Source organism: Lissotriton vulgaris, chromosome 8 (genome assembly GCF_964263255.1).
Source record: "Lissotriton vulgaris chromosome 8, aLisVul1.2, whole genome shotgun sequence".
In the NCBI taxonomy this organism is placed as follows: Eukaryota; Metazoa; Chordata; class Amphibia; order Caudata; family Salamandridae; genus Lissotriton; species Lissotriton vulgaris.
Window position 1 is genome coordinate 729197418 of NC_141696.1, and position 15504 is coordinate 729212921.

Here is a 15504-nt window from a genome sequence, read left to right on the forward strand (position 1 = left end):
AGTGGATGGGCCAACAATACGACGAGACACTAGGAGACCTACCCACCCCCAACGACAAGTAGACTGTAAAAGACCTCTCTGTCTGCATTGTCCCCATTAAGAGCGAGACAAAGGATCGGCACTAATTAACATAACAGACACACTAATTAATGTGCGCCCATCATCCCTGGACGAGTTAAGTTTGACAAATTACAACTAAAACGAAAATACCCTTATTCTTTTTGTCTTCGTCTCCCGTAATACGTTATGGCTAAAGTGTCTCATTTGGGAATTGTGTACCAAAGTAACCCCCTCATGTACTTTTGATATTGCAGTGGTACATACAGCATGCAACAGTTTTTCAGGCACCTTTTTAAGGTGAACTGATACAGCTAACTCGCAACGTTCATCTTTAAAGCTGTGGATGTAAAATGGCAGAGTGTTTCCAGAGATTTTTTCCCCGAAACACTTAAGCTATATTTCTCCTCATAATACTCACAAATCCTAGTGATTATATTTAAAGACAACTTCATTTTTTTATTTTTTATTTATTGCGATTTTATACAGCGCAAACTTTACCCGAAGGTGTCATAGCACTTTACATGTGCATGCGATTCTATTATTTGGAAACAGAAATTTGTCGTTTCATATTTCGTAGGACTGAAAGATTGTTGGATGAAGTGCCTTTTCCCGCTTCCATGCGCGTGCAGGCCTTGAAGTGAGCTCTGGGTTTACAGGCTTTCCTCGGAGTGCAGAAAGCAACTGCTCCAGACACAGGCCTGTGTTTTCCCTTATATGGCTCTAAATGATTTGTGCTGATTGGCTGCGCTGGACAAAATGGCGTTTCAATCAGTATGTGTCTTAGACTACCAATAACGCAGACGTTTGGAAATCAGCTTTTCAGAACTGAGTCCGTCTGATCAGAGTCTAATAGAATGAATGCATGCCTGGTAGCTCTCTTTGTTTGACACTTGTAGTCCTACAACCTCAAAGCTTTGCACTAGTGCTATAAAGCAGGGCAAATTAATTTACACTTCGTGCTGCTAGTGTAATAAGGACTAAAGCAAGCAGTTTTTGCACAAGGGTAAAAACATGGCACAAACTATTACCGCGTTTATGCTGTGTTTACGTCACAATATGTAAATGGTGCGACTATGTTTGACTCAGGATCAGTTTCCACCATTTTTTGCTAAATATTTATGCCCCTGTCCATTTTTCACAAAGTAATTCATACCAGTGCAAATATGAGGAAATAGTGGTAAATGTGCTTAAAATCTCGGAGCCAAATTTCTGTTTGGCATAATCAAGCTAATATGGAATTGATTAATTCTGCTCCCCTCGAACATCTGTTCTCCGAGGGTCTCCCGCTAGCTCGACTCATCTTCAGCGCCTGGTAATGGGAGGCTGCTGGTCTCGGCCATTAATTCTGCGACGGGGAGAGCGCCTCCCCAGCTCCTCGAGGAGAGATTACATCATCAGCTGCCCCCTGCCTCAAAGCCCCGGATGACAGTGCGCCCTGGAATGGTAGCTGCCAAGGTCTGCATAGCGCCAACCAGGAGGCGTGCAGGGGGTGGCGCTTTTGATGTATTTGTTAAGAGCCATGATCGACCCAAAGGGTTTCGTGCCGCAGAAACCGCAGATGTTTATTGTTATCGACCTTGCAAGGATGAACGCCTGAGTTGATTTGCTTGCGTTTGATCTCATGATGTGTCAAACACAGATGCTTTCTGTACGTGTTTTAAGTTACTGAGCCATCACTCCCTCTTTCCCCTCCCAACCCCGTGCCGAAAGGGTTGCGATGCTTTAATTTGAGATATTAAACACGTGCACATTCAACCAGCTGGCACGGGCAGGTGCCCGTTCAAATCCATTCATCCATTTCCTTGTTAGGCATGTGAACTCGATGGAAACAAACACATTTCGAAATGCCTTTGGCTGCAAGGAAAAATATCACAATCCGGCATGAAAAATTCAATTTGAGTTTTCTATGGCGAACTAAGCAGGAGGTCCCAGAGGAGAAAAGGCGCCAGAAGCAACAAGAGAAACAAGCATTGGCCAGGTATGATGATATTATAATAAGTACCAGCCCTTATTCCTTCAGTGGCAAACGTGTGTGGTTGAGCAAGAAAGCGAAAGGGAACAGACAAGAATAGCGAAAAAGAGAGAACAAGTTCATAGGAAACGCAATATCTGAATTAGACCGCGTTCTCCTGTAAAACATAAAACAAAAATACAGAACAGCCAAGCTCATAGGAAACGCAATATCTTAATTAGACCGCATTCTGCCAGGTGCCAGCATGTGTAACAAGCGGCATTTTAACTGCTCGCGAAAGCGATCGTATTGTAAAACGAGCAGTGGTACACGCCCGTAGCCCCGAGCCCTAAAAACTCGAGATTGGTGCACGCGCGCCCAGAATCTGTCTTCAATTACCGCAGCCCCTGACAGCCACATAAATTGAAGAAATATGCCCTTCTCCTTCGCGTGTCCGCACGGAATATGCAATAGGCGGAGCTACTCTACCGCCTATGGCCTATTGCGTGCTCTCTTCCAAAAACACATGCAGGAGAAGGCCAATCGGAATGCAGCTGGCATAAAAAAGGCTGAAAAAATCACGAGCAGCCAGGAATTTTTAGGTAGCTTCTCGGAGACGCTAACTACAGGACTCTTGGGCTCCGCCCCACTGCTACGCAGTGTGAAGTAGGCCCGAGCTCTAAAAAGGGGCCAGAAACAAAAGATCAACAAGTTTCTGAATACTTTAGAGCCATCACAGTTGGGTGTCATGTTTTAAATACAGTGTAATTTACGGGGCCTTTAACTCTTTGAACCTTATGTTGACTTTTTTGATTCTTTTTTATTTACCTTAAAAGTTTCTAAAAGTGTTTTCAATGAGTTTAAGGGCGATTTTCCCTGTTATTTATTTATTTAGTTTAAGCACTCGAATATCTCTCCTCTTCTATAGTAAGGCATTAGTAAGATTTGCAGTTCTCTTCAATTTCTTGATTCAGCACGGCCTACCAAGCCACATAGTGCGACCTGTCACACCATCTTGGTCACGGTCGGTCGGTGAAGAACCCCCATCACAAGGTGGGAGACAATGTGAACTGGAAAATCCAACACAGCATGAGTTTCGAGCGTCTCCGTGAATGCTGGGCACAGCTGTTATCCAGAGAGTAGAGTACTTAATTTGTAAATAAAAAAAGTGCTAGGCCTCTTGTCAGGAGAACACTGCAGTTTGCCCCACATATTGCCCCTGCTTGCAATGATAGTAACAAAACAACTACTAACCATCACGCTCCTACAAGTGTGGAAATTCGGACTGTTTCAGGCCCCCAAAGCTAAAAGAATGGCTTGGGCGACAGGAATTAGGGCCAGATATAGGTCGGTCGGTAACGGCCGAAAATCGGTATTTTCGGCCGTTACCGACCGGTATACATGATTTGAAATGTAGGGGCACAATTTTACAGAATCGGTAACTTTAACGAATCGGTAAAGTTACCGATTCTGTAAAATACCGAATCGGTATTTTTACCGATTCGGTAAATCTCAGATGTAGGTGGGACTCTTCTGAGTCCCAAAGGCCCTACAAAATCGGTATTTTACCACACAATCCTATTGTGTGGTAAAATACCGATTTCAGGTGTGCATGCACATGTGTGCATGCACACCTAGCCATGTGACAGACAGACATGCCCTTAGGGCATGTCTGTGTGCCACATGGCGCACATGCCTATTTGTGGGGTGCCAGAGGGTGTCAAAGTGACACCCCCTGCACCCATGCAAAATTCGGTATTTACCGATTCTGTAAATACAGAATCGGTATTTCCCATTGATCCCTATGGGCTTTGAAGCCCATAGGAATCAATGGGAAATACCGATTCTGTATTTACAGAATCGGTAAATACCGAATGTTACAGAATCGGTATTTCCACATCTGGAAATACCTACATGTCAACCACATTGATTTACCGATTTTCAATTACCGAATCGGTAAAATTCGGTAATTAAAAATCGGTAAATCAATATGATGCCCTTTCTCAAGGAGCTGTGTTTGCTCAGCAATCATTAGGGCGAGAAAGGATTCAAGAGTGGGACTGACGAGGTCTCCGTGTCTGCTAACTGCTGGGCGCAGCTACCGAACCGGTGTGTTTGTTAGTCGCGGGGAAGCTTCCTTTCTCGCCCTAATGATTGCTGAGCAAACACAGCTCCTTTAGAAAGGGCATCTGGCCCGAAATGCATTGGAGCGACTATGATCCATGATAAAGCCAATTGAAGTTGATGAAATTTATCTACTCATGAAAGGCTAAAGACAGCATCCTTAAATTAAAGAAATTTTGAAACTCAATGGAGTCTATTCATATTTGATGAACCAGAGGGAGTGCCCAAATACTGGGATGTGCACACAGGCCGTGTACACACATCATTAAGGTCTACAGAACAGAAAATGACAGCAGCTACAAGCTGCGAGAAAGACTATTGGTACATGCTACAACTTATTCAGGCAGTAAAGAAACAGCTCGTTTAGACTGAAGTATACATAAAAGTGATGTATGGAATTCTTTATTATATCTCAACCACTGGTAAATTACTCGGTGCTGCATCCCAACACATCATCATTTTGCACACAGTGCCAATCTCAGTTTGGACTCAGCCAATAGGAACAGTCCAGAGCGAACTGCTAGGCCAGGTCCTCCTTGAGTGGAACACAAGCAACCCAACTCTGGCTGTGCCCTTGTTTGGGCTCATCAGTCAGGTATAGCTTGGATCCAGTGGCACAGTGTACATAGGACCCAGGCCTGGGCATACCCATCCCACTTAGGGCATCGCACTGAACTATACAAAAAAGTGATGGATGGAATGCTTGAATTAATCTAAGTTACTGGGCCGCATCCCAGTCCATTGTTATTTTGCACACCATACCCCCTCAGTTTGAACCCAGCCATAAGCAAATTAGTGTAGACCCTCCTCCATTTATTTCATTTTATGGTATTGATAGAGCGATCAATAATTCCCCAAGGGATATTCCGGTGCTAGACCTCATGCCAAACAAACTCCATAAATCACAAAAGCCATGAGAGTGGGAAAAGCCATGTCTTCAGCATCCTCAGAAAAGGAGACATCTGAAGTCAAGCATATATTGAGAGGAAGGGCATTCCATTGAGAAGCTGCCAGATAATTAAAGGAGCAGCCACCCATTCTGGATTTCTTAATTCATACTCTTTGTATCAAGGTCATCTTATCAGAGCTAAGAGCGTGTACTGGCTTGTAGAAAGTGATTTTGTCATGCAATGTCACTGGACCCCTGTCATAAAGTGCTCTATGCACATGGCAAAGTAGCTTAAAGATGACTCTCTTAAGAACTGGAAGCCAATGCAGGGAATTTAGAAAAACAGTAGCCAAACGCCTGATGGGGTTATTGCAAATCAATCTTGCAGCAGGTCCCTGTAACCTTTGTTTTTTCCTCCCTACTCTGTCTCTCTGGCTGGGAGCATTCAGCGTACCTCCTACTCTGCTGCCAGGTAGAAACCAATAAATAAATTCAATTATTTGAGACTTTAGAAATGTATGCGAAAGGAGAGAATACCTTTTACTTCTGATTCACAGGTTGACCTGACGTTTGTCCCAAAAACTGGGACACCGGAAAGGTTCTCTGAAAACTGGTACAGCAGGAGAAATTCAGGTAGGCTGGTCACCCTAGGATTTACGCACCACTAAATTTAAAGATCATCCCCTGCCACTAAGTGTTTCAACAACATGGTAACTTTCTAAATAAAATAAGCACTGCTCCATGGAAAATAAAGTGATGTTTAACGAGTCGGTAGCAGCATAAAAAAGACAACACATTCTGATGACGTATTTCAGACCACAACCCTTAAAATGTTGGGATGGTCGCATAATTTTTCCAAACAAATTGGTAATGAAATATATAATAGGTTTCTGTCTTCCTGACCAAAGAAAAGAGTCTGTTAACTGCAGCGTAGTTTATGGTCTGAAGATGTGATTATGGAAAACATTAACTGAACAGCTAGAAACCACGGGCTTCATTTATGAAGGCCTTGCGCCACCGGTGCGTCACTTTATCCCATTTTAAAAGTGACGCAAAAGTGGCGCAAGACCTTGATTAATAAGGCCCCACGTACTTTCATTCTTTGAGAACTCACCTGTATCACAAGAGTAGCGCTGTGTTTCTTGCTGTACATGTCAGGTTTGAACCCAACAGTAATAAGAGTTCCCGTCGTGCCCAGTGGAAGAAGCTCTCCGGCTTGAGGTGACACAGCAAATGCCTTGTCGCTGCCAGGCAAGAAGCATGCAGTGAATGGTTCTGGGTACCTGCCAAGCAGCAATAGGAAACAAAGCATAAGACTGAATAATAATCCTATAGCGTCTTTGATGATGTTGCATAGAACAAAACACGGTGAATAAATATGAATAAAGTAGCCTTTATTATGCCTATCAGCAACCAGGTACTACCAATACAGAATGCCATTAACAGCCCTTACACGAATTCCGTCACCTCCAAAATTCGAGGAACATACCAAAGTTCAATGTGGAAAGGTGGTAACAGTGGAGGGAGAAGGGAGGGAAGGAAGGGGAGGGAATTGGGAAAAGGTTTATAAAAGTTTTTTTAACAAGATATAACTGTTTAAAACATGACGCATCTCTCTTCTTCAATAAAGTATGCCTTTAACAACCTTGCATACATTTCTAAAAAGGCACCCTTGAGCGAGGAAGAATCCTGACCCTTTCTGTAATGGATGCAGAATTTTCTTGTTGACATTTATGGTGTCATAATCTTATTCTTTTGAGCTCAAGGTATTATCTTCATCATCAAAAACTGGACTAATGCCCTTGTCATGAGAGGTAGGGTTACTGAAATGTAACTTCTGGTCATGAAGGTAAGTTACGTACCTTCTCTGTCGCCTTATTTGGTAGAGAAATGATCCAGCCGTAGATTCCTTACCTTTGAATTTCCCAGGCATTAGGCTGGTAAGTCTGGAAGATCTTTCGTCAAGAAATACCCCTGCGTGCCTACTTTCCATGCCAGAAGCACAGAGCCATGAAGCACACTCACATTTGTGTGTTTCTGAACAACTAGGGCCCTGAAAGGGATCAGCCCTGACACTGGAAACCTGGCGGCAGTGAGGGGAGGATGGGAGGGTTGGTAAGGAATCTGTTGCTAGATCATGTCTCTACCAGATAAGGCATTGCCGAAAGTAAGTAACATATCCATCTGATAGAGACATCTGGATGCAGATTCCTTACCTTCGAATAGATACACAAGCAATACCATCATGGAGGAGTGACTGTAGTCAAGTATAGACCAAGAGGTCCAGCAGGATAGAGCAGCCAAAAAAGCTGTCCCTGTCAACTTGACGGTCCAGGCAGCAGTGCTTGGTGAACGTGTGCAGGGATGCTTACGTTGCTGCCTAGCAAATGTCGAAGACTGTAACTCCACATTGCAATGCCATGGCAGCAGCCTTAGCACTGATAGAAGGAGCCCGTAAGCCTTCAAGAGGCTGCTTTTCGGACAGAGCATAACACATTTTGATGCAGAAGATGACTCATAAGGAGATAGTCCTCTTCTGCACCACAGGACCTTTCTTCGTACTAACGTACCCCACGAAGAGTTGGTCGCCCACCCAGAATTCTTTAGTGCAGTCAAAGTAGAACGACCATGCTCTTTTAGGTCCAGATGCTGGAGTCGCTCCTCTTCTTTAGAGCGGTGCGGAGGAGTGTAGAAAGTGGACAAGGTGACAGATTGCCCCACTTGGAATGGTGTCACCACTTTGGGATGAAAGAGGCCTCAGTGAGAAGCACCAATTTGTCAGGAAATATTGCCAGGTAAGGAGGCTTGGATGACAAAGCCTGCAGTTCGCTCTTCCTCTCGGCAGACGTGATTGCCACTTAAAAGGCTGTTTTTATGATAAGCAGCTGGAGGTGGCAATTGTGCAGAGGTTCAAAGGGAGAGCACACCAGGAAGATAAGAACTAAATTGCATAATGAAAGGGGAAGATGGGAACATGTGTACAGGGCCTTTGAAGAGTCTATTTGCAATAGGTGATTTAAATAATGAGCGTTTGCCTGACAGCCTCACAAAGACAGACAGGGCCGAAAGGTACTCTTTGAGAGTGCCCATGAGAGACTCCTGCTGGACAAGAGTCAAAATAAAAAGTAAAACTTGAGAAAGGGAGGTAGAAAGAGAATCAATACACCTTTATGTACAATATTTATTAAATCAGCCGGCATAAGCGGTCTTAGTGGAGGACCGCAGGGCCACCAAAATAACATTGCAAACTTCGGGAGGAAGGTTGAATGTTATCAATTGTCACCGCTCAAGCTTCACACAAGAAGGCGTAGAGTTGTCACGTTCGAATGGAGGACCCTCCCCTGCTGCTGCGACAGGAGATCCTCCTGAAGGGGCAGCCTGATCGAACGATAGGAGAAGCTAGGGATACCAGACTCTCCTTGCCCAGTCCAGAGCCACAAGGATGACTTGGGCCCAGTCACTCCTGATTTTCTTGAGCACTCTGGACAGAAGTGTATGGGATAAAGGACGTATAGGAGGCCTGAACTCCACTTGAGATGAAAAGTTTCTCTGAGCGACAGCCGCCTTGGAAACTCCAGCATGCAAAACTGCTGACATTGTGCGTTACAGACAGAGCAAACAGATATAACCAAGGCTCTCTCCACTGTTGAAAGAGACCATGTGCCACTTCAGGATAGAGATGCCATTCATGATCAGCTAGACATTGACAGCTGAGTTTGCCTGCCCTGGTGTTCAGAGAACCTGAGAAGTGTTGAACCAACAGGGATATGCCCTGCTGTTCCAGCCTTGTTCAGAGATGCAGGACCTCACAACAGAGGGTCCACGACCCCATTCCACCCTGTTTGTTGCAGTACCACATGGCAGTGGTGTTGTCCATGAACACTTGAACCAGCTTTCCCTTGACTAGAGTCCTCTGATCTCCACCTCTCTCCGATGGCGCCCCATCCCAGAAGTGATGCACCTGTCACTACTGTGGGATCTGTTTAGGGAATCGACCTTAGTCAGCCACCACTGAAGATCCTGCGCAGTTCCTTCCAAGATCTGGACCATGTCAGAGATTACCCTGATGTTGCACCGACTGGAACTTCAATTCCCACTGCAGAGCCCGCATATGCCATCTAGCATGTGTCTTTATCAGAAGGCCATGATGCAGAGCAGCCTCAGATTAGTTCTCACTGAAATCCAATATAGAGGCTGAAACATCAGTATCATAGCCTGAACATCCTGAACTCGCCACTTTGTAGAGTAGGCCCGAAACTGCACTGTGTCCAGAATAGCTCTAATGAAAGGGAGCATCTGAGAGGGAGTCAGGGGTGACTTCTGCATGTTGCTAGTGAACCCCAGTGAATGCAGCAAGTTTGCCATAGTCTGGAGGTGGGAGGAGGGGCAAGTCTGGCTTCAACAACCCGTTGTCAAGATAGGAGAAGACTGAAACCCTTGATCTGGGCAGATAAGGACCATTGTCATCACCTTGGTGAACACCAAGTGGTGCTAGTAAGGCCAAAAGGGAGCACAATGAGCTGAAAATGCTTGTGGCCTACTATAAACTGCAGGTAACGCCAATGAGCAAGCAGGACAGGAATGTGAAAATAGGCATACTGCAAGTCCAGCGCTTCCATCCTGTCTCCTGGATCCAGGGAAGACCAGACCTGAGCCAGAGTGAGCATCTTTAACTTTTCCTTTTTGAGGAAGTAGTTGAGGGCTTGCTGATCTAGGAGAGGCAGAAGACTTGTCCTTTTTTCAGGAACATAATGTAGCTGGAATAACAACCACAGCCCTACTTCTGGTGCCAGAACCTCTCTATGGCTTCCTTGACCAACAGAGTCATGACTTCCTCCTTAACCAAAGTCAGGTAATCCTCCATCAGCCGGTCAAATGTTGAGGGATGGAGGGAGGGGTAGTCTCAAAGGGGTGATTCAGACTATCTGGAGAACCCACCAGTCAAAGTGGTGTTCTACCAGTAGTGGAGGGAATGGCTGATCTTGCCACCAACTGGCTACTCATGATTGGGAAGGGCAAGACTAGGAAGGTCTGGAGGATGAGGCTGCTGGAGAGTGGGGGTCTGACCCAACCTCTGGCGGCCTGACCCATGGGGTCAGAATGAGCCGTGCCCACAGCCATGCAGGGGTTGCTGAACTTGCACTGTCTTGTTGCAGGCGTACGGCTGGGGCGGCTGAAAGCCCTTTCCGTAGCTACAAAAGGGGGGAAAGGCAGACAGACGATGTGTGGCCACTGAGAGTCCAGAGGACTTGGCCATAGAAAGTGAGTCCTTAAAGCGCTCCAGCGCTCCAGCGCTCCAGCTACATGTCTGCCTTGTCTCAGATGAGACAAATGCCATCAAAGAGCATTTCAATGAGATAGGCCTGGACATCCCCTGAAAATCCAGAAGTCCTTAACAAGGCATGGCGTTGAATAGCCACCATTGATGAAATCGCTCTGTCCAGTGAGTCGGTCGTGTTGAGACCACCATGAATAGCCAATTTTGCTGCATCTCTCCTGTCTGATACTGCTTGGCAGCAGATTACACAGGCCTCCTCTGGGACCCCTGTGGCAGCACTTGCGCAACCGTTGCTCACAAGGAGTGGGAGTAACAGCTCAAGCATGCAGTGTTCACTGACTACAATGCAAGGCTGGCGGAAGAAAACGTTTTCTTACGCCAACTGTCCAGCCTCTTGGATCCCCTGCCCGGGGGTGCATAAGGGAACACACCATGGGAGGTAGAGCCTTGGACCACCAACCCCTCAGAGGTAGGGTGGTTGGTGAGTGGAGAGGTGTGGTGCAGCGACCAGGGCAGCTGACTTCAGAGCACAGGGTTCACGGTTCGATCCCCGGTTCCGGCAGCAGCTCAGCTCAGCACTATGTGACTCTGGGCAATAGCTCTCTTAATTTCCACGACCTCCCCTAGCACCTTGAGACCCGTATGGGTGAGTAGTTTGCGCTTTACAAATATGGATTTACATTTTGAGGAAATTTGTGTTGCGCAGGGCAATGATGGTGGGCGATTGATCTGTTCACAGGAGCCCCTGTGCTGGGTTTGAACCAGATTCCCAGTAGGACATCATTTAAAGTCTCATTGAAAGGCAGCATGGAGAAGACACCTGGCTGCAGGACCCCAGTCAAAAAATTTGCCTTGACTGCCACGGAAGAGAGTTGGAGATCCAGGTCCTCCGCTGCCCTTTGCACCACCAAAGCATATGATGCTCCCTTCTCCTTAGCCATGGTAGCGAGAGAAAGCAGGACATAATCTAAAGAGGTATCCAGTCAGCTGGCTTCACTCGATTCCTCATACCACTCCATTTCTGGTAAGGCTGGTCTTGTAAAAGGTCCAGCGACCCCTCCAATCTTAATCCATTCCTAGCCCTTCAGAATAAGGCTGAGGAAATGCCCTAAGGGTTCTGTCTGCGCCAGTCTGGCTTTGGGAATTAGAATAAGGCTGGCACCACAAGGGGACAATGGAGGCGTTGGGAGTCTCAGTGTTTGGGCAGGAGCCAGGGAAGGTCAAAATTACATGACTGGTATCAGCCTGAATCCATGGGGTTCATCAGTGCCAGAGCCACAGTCGTGGAACCTGATGGAGCCCTCTCTGAACCTCCAGGGCTCAAAAGCACACCAGTAGAATCAGGCTGTCCACATTCTAAACAAATGGCATGATAAAATTCTTTAAGCTGGGTGGGGGTCACTACAGCTACCAGAAAGGTGGGGAAGCACAAAGGAGACCCAGATGTTGGTTCAGAAGAATAAGGCCTAGAACACCAAGACTCCTCCATTGCATCTGCCGATGGATGAGGAGAAGTTAAAGCATGCTTCAACTTCTTATGTTTTTTGGGCTTCTTACCTGACCTACTCAACGACTTTGAGTGGGAGGGCGAAGACTTAGGACTCCCAGAGTGGTGCCTGGACCTTCCTCTTGACGGGGACTGCGAACAAGACCTCAGATGAGAGAGACGTGATGCCGAATACCTAGCGGCAAGCAACTTTAGGGACCACTAACTCAAAGCTTTCAGAGGCATGGCCTGGAAGTCGGAGCACAACTTTGAGTTATCGTCGCACTCTAGGTACCATAGGCAAACCAGGTGTGGGCAAGTCACCAACATGGCGCAGTGACAGGCACCAAACAGTTTTAAACCAGAAATCTTCTTAGACATGATGGAAAAGCCCACACATTAAAAAGGGGTCAACAAAATGTCGGAAAAATCCTCTTAAAAAGTGACAGAGGGTCTGCACTGGCTGGCGAAGAAAGAAAAGAACTGCTGTCAGCGTTTCGAAGTGGTGCCTATATAGGTGATGCAAACCTCTCAACTGCGCAGACAACGCCGACGACGTTGTGCAAAGCAGAATCTGTGGCTAGATGCCTCTATCAGATCATCAACATTCTCATCAAAATCTTTTGAATAACTATGGTCTTTTTATAGGTTACCAGAATACACACATTTAGACACTCGCTTGAGATTAGAGCACTTTCCTTCTTGCATGAGAACACTCCCTTTATTGATCTTTACCACTCTCAGGAGGTCAAGGAATTTGCCTCTACCTTTATCTATTCTCCTAGGATTATGAATTCTGAAAAAGTACCCTGTTTTAATGTCCGGACAGACTTTTGACCTTATGGGAAACATAATAATAGGCTTTGGATTTACACTGATGTCTTTCTACTTGCAAGAGAGCACTGTGTGTGTAATTTGTGGCACCCCTAGTTCTAGAAAATGTGAATTTGTTTTTGAGCAACCATGGGCAAATGGCTCCCACCCCTTCAATAATAGAAATGGGGAAAGGCCATTAACAGAATGTGGTGTAATGCAGTAGGTCCATAAACATTTCCCAATGGTTAGGCGGGAACATTTTTAATGACAGTTGCTAAATGTATACTAGCCTTCAGATACATATTAAATCTCTCAACCTGTCCATTACACTGGGGATCACAGAGAGCTTCTCTAATTTGTTTAATCCTATAAGTGTCAACAAACTCAAACATCTCCATGGATGTAAACTGTACTCCGTTATTGGAGACAATTACTTCCAGAAAACCCTCCAGACTGAACACTTACATAAAAAAATCGAAATCCACTGATGTAGTAACATTCTCAGTCAACACAATCTCAGGCCTTTCAGAGTGATAATAAATCAAGACAATTGAATACTGCATAGTGCTGGGTAAGCATTTGAAGGGTTCAGCAATGTCTAGGCTGATGATCTCCCAAGCACAAGAGGCCTAGGAAACACTCTGTATAGGTGCACACATTGTTCTACAACACCTTTCAGAGTTGAAACATACTCTCTCACTCACTGTTCTATTTCAGTATTCATTGAGGGACACCAGAAATACTGTTTTAATACATTTTTCAAAGAAGGAATACCAAGGTAACTTTGGTGGCCGTGATTAATCAAAACATTATGCATGCCCCAAGGTGGAATGCATTAGTCTCCCCAGAACACCAACCAATTATTGATGGACATATCTGTGGATATTTGACAGAAAGAAGGAAGACTTCCCTTCAAGGATTTATGCTCTGGCCAACTCTTTTCGATATATAAATTCCTTTACTTAGCACAAATGTTTATCTTAACTTGCTTCTGAGGACCAAACCTCTTCACTCATGTCCAATCCACCGACTACATGCATATCTCCAATGCATGCTACCACATCCACCTCTTCTTCTGTACCTTCTGCACACACATCTAGTTTACAAGACAATCTGGACAAGAAATCAGCTGGTTCATCATATTTCACTGGATTGTGTATCACATCGAAGTTATACTCCTGTAAATATGACCGTAATCTAGCAATAAGGGCTGAAGATGTTGGACCAACCTTTGGAGAAAGAATGGTTACAAAGGTTTATGATCTGTCTGAACAGTAAACCTGGTGCTCCATATAAAATGGCGGGAATGCTCAACAGACCAAACACATGCAATTAACTCCTTTTCAATAACTGAGTAATGTCTTTCAACTTCTATAAGGAATTGAAACATTAGGCAGAGATTGGAGGGGAATTGGAAGTCTTGACAGTGATACTCCATGATTTCTCGCGATACACAGAACTTACCCCATGTCACAGGTGATGGTTTCCCACAGGCATAGCTGTCTCTAAGCCCTGCATTCTTCACTACTAGAAAACTGACACCCTCCCCATGGTTGAAGTATGGCTGGGAGAAATGTTTCAAATGGCCTTCTATGAAAAACATTATTTTTACACTATTGATCTGACTATCCAATTTTGAGGTTTTCTGGCACAAATATCTATCTAGTCCATGGATGAGCTTTCAATCAGCAGAAGGGATAATTCCAATCACCTTAAAGAAGCTGATCCTGCTTTTCCTTACAATTGTTTTTTGACCTAAGAACAGTTCAGGTTTCAACTTCAAGTTTATTTATTTCTTTGATATATGCCAATTGTTGGACCCGGCCCTTTGGGCAGGTTCACCCCCAGACTTTTTGCTTTTTCCTAGCCTGTTTCTGGAACCTGGTGGTGGTGATGTTAGGCATCTGCGCACTTTTTCACTGTGGTACAGTGTAAAGTGCTTGAGCTCTCTGTGAATGAGTGGTGAGTGACCTGCCCTCCCATAGGAATGAATGGGGAATATGTATGCCCATGGTAGTTCCTGATGTGTGGGGAGTGTAGGGTCAAGTTTGATATGTACGAACTCGTGAGAATGAATGCTGCAAAATGATATATGCGGCATGACTGTGTCTAGTCTAGAAGTACTACTTTTGGAAGTTGGCATATTTGTGTAAGTTGTTGCTGGCGTGTGATTGGCTGGTGAGCCTGGCCCAGAGTGCCTGGGCCTGCTTGTGGATTGACTGTCTGGTTTGAGGATGACAGGGGCTGGAGAGCCCAGGAGGTTGTATGAAGTCAGCCCATGGATGAAAGGCAGCATCTGCTGCCAGGGAAGTGGGAGGAGATGGCACCTGATAGTGAAGGGCTGTGCCTGCCTGACTACAAAGCTGGCTCCACCTCCCGCTGGGCGACTGTCACCTCTGTCCCTGATACTGAAGGGACTTCCCTATAACCAGTTCTAGCTGGTTCTCACACTGCCTGCTTCAAAGGACTTCAAATGACCTCAAAGACTTTTCACTGTATAAGAAGGGGCTGTGCCCCCTTCCAAAATGTTCTTGTTTCTGACTTGAATCTTGCCAGGGGCTGCTGCTGCTTGGGCCCAGGGGAATCCCTGGGCCCTGCCCAGCCCCTGGACACCTGATGGACTGATGGGGGACTCTTCCTGACTGTCCCCCTGCTTACTGGACTCCTGAAGGACTTATTGCTGGGACCTGCTGTGTGCTGTCCTTGCTGGGGGCTGACTGGACTCTGCCCCCCTTTGTTCCAGGGGGGACTTTATTGTTGGACTTGCTGTGTCCCTGGGACCATTCTTGATGCAGGGGTCGTTCCTGTGGGCTTGTCTATGCCCCTAGTGCCTTCAGAGCGCTCTTTACGATATTACGGGCGTTTTTAGCGTCTCACGCCCGATGCGTGAGACTTGGCAG

The 15504-nt window shown here is 45.7% G+C and overlaps 1 protein-coding gene across 1 annotated transcript in view; it reads right to left on the reverse strand.

The window, feature by feature from the left end:
• The window catches only part of CFAP47 (cilia and flagella associated protein 47), a 2734468-nt gene that overhangs the window by 142128 nt on the left and 2576836 nt on the right, over positions 1-15504 (reverse strand). The window contains exon 63 of the mRNA XM_086934611.1: positions 6139-6307. Coding sequence (XP_086790737.1) covers positions 6139-6307 — 169 coding nt within the window. The remainder of the gene's footprint in view (positions 1-6138; positions 6308-15504) is intronic.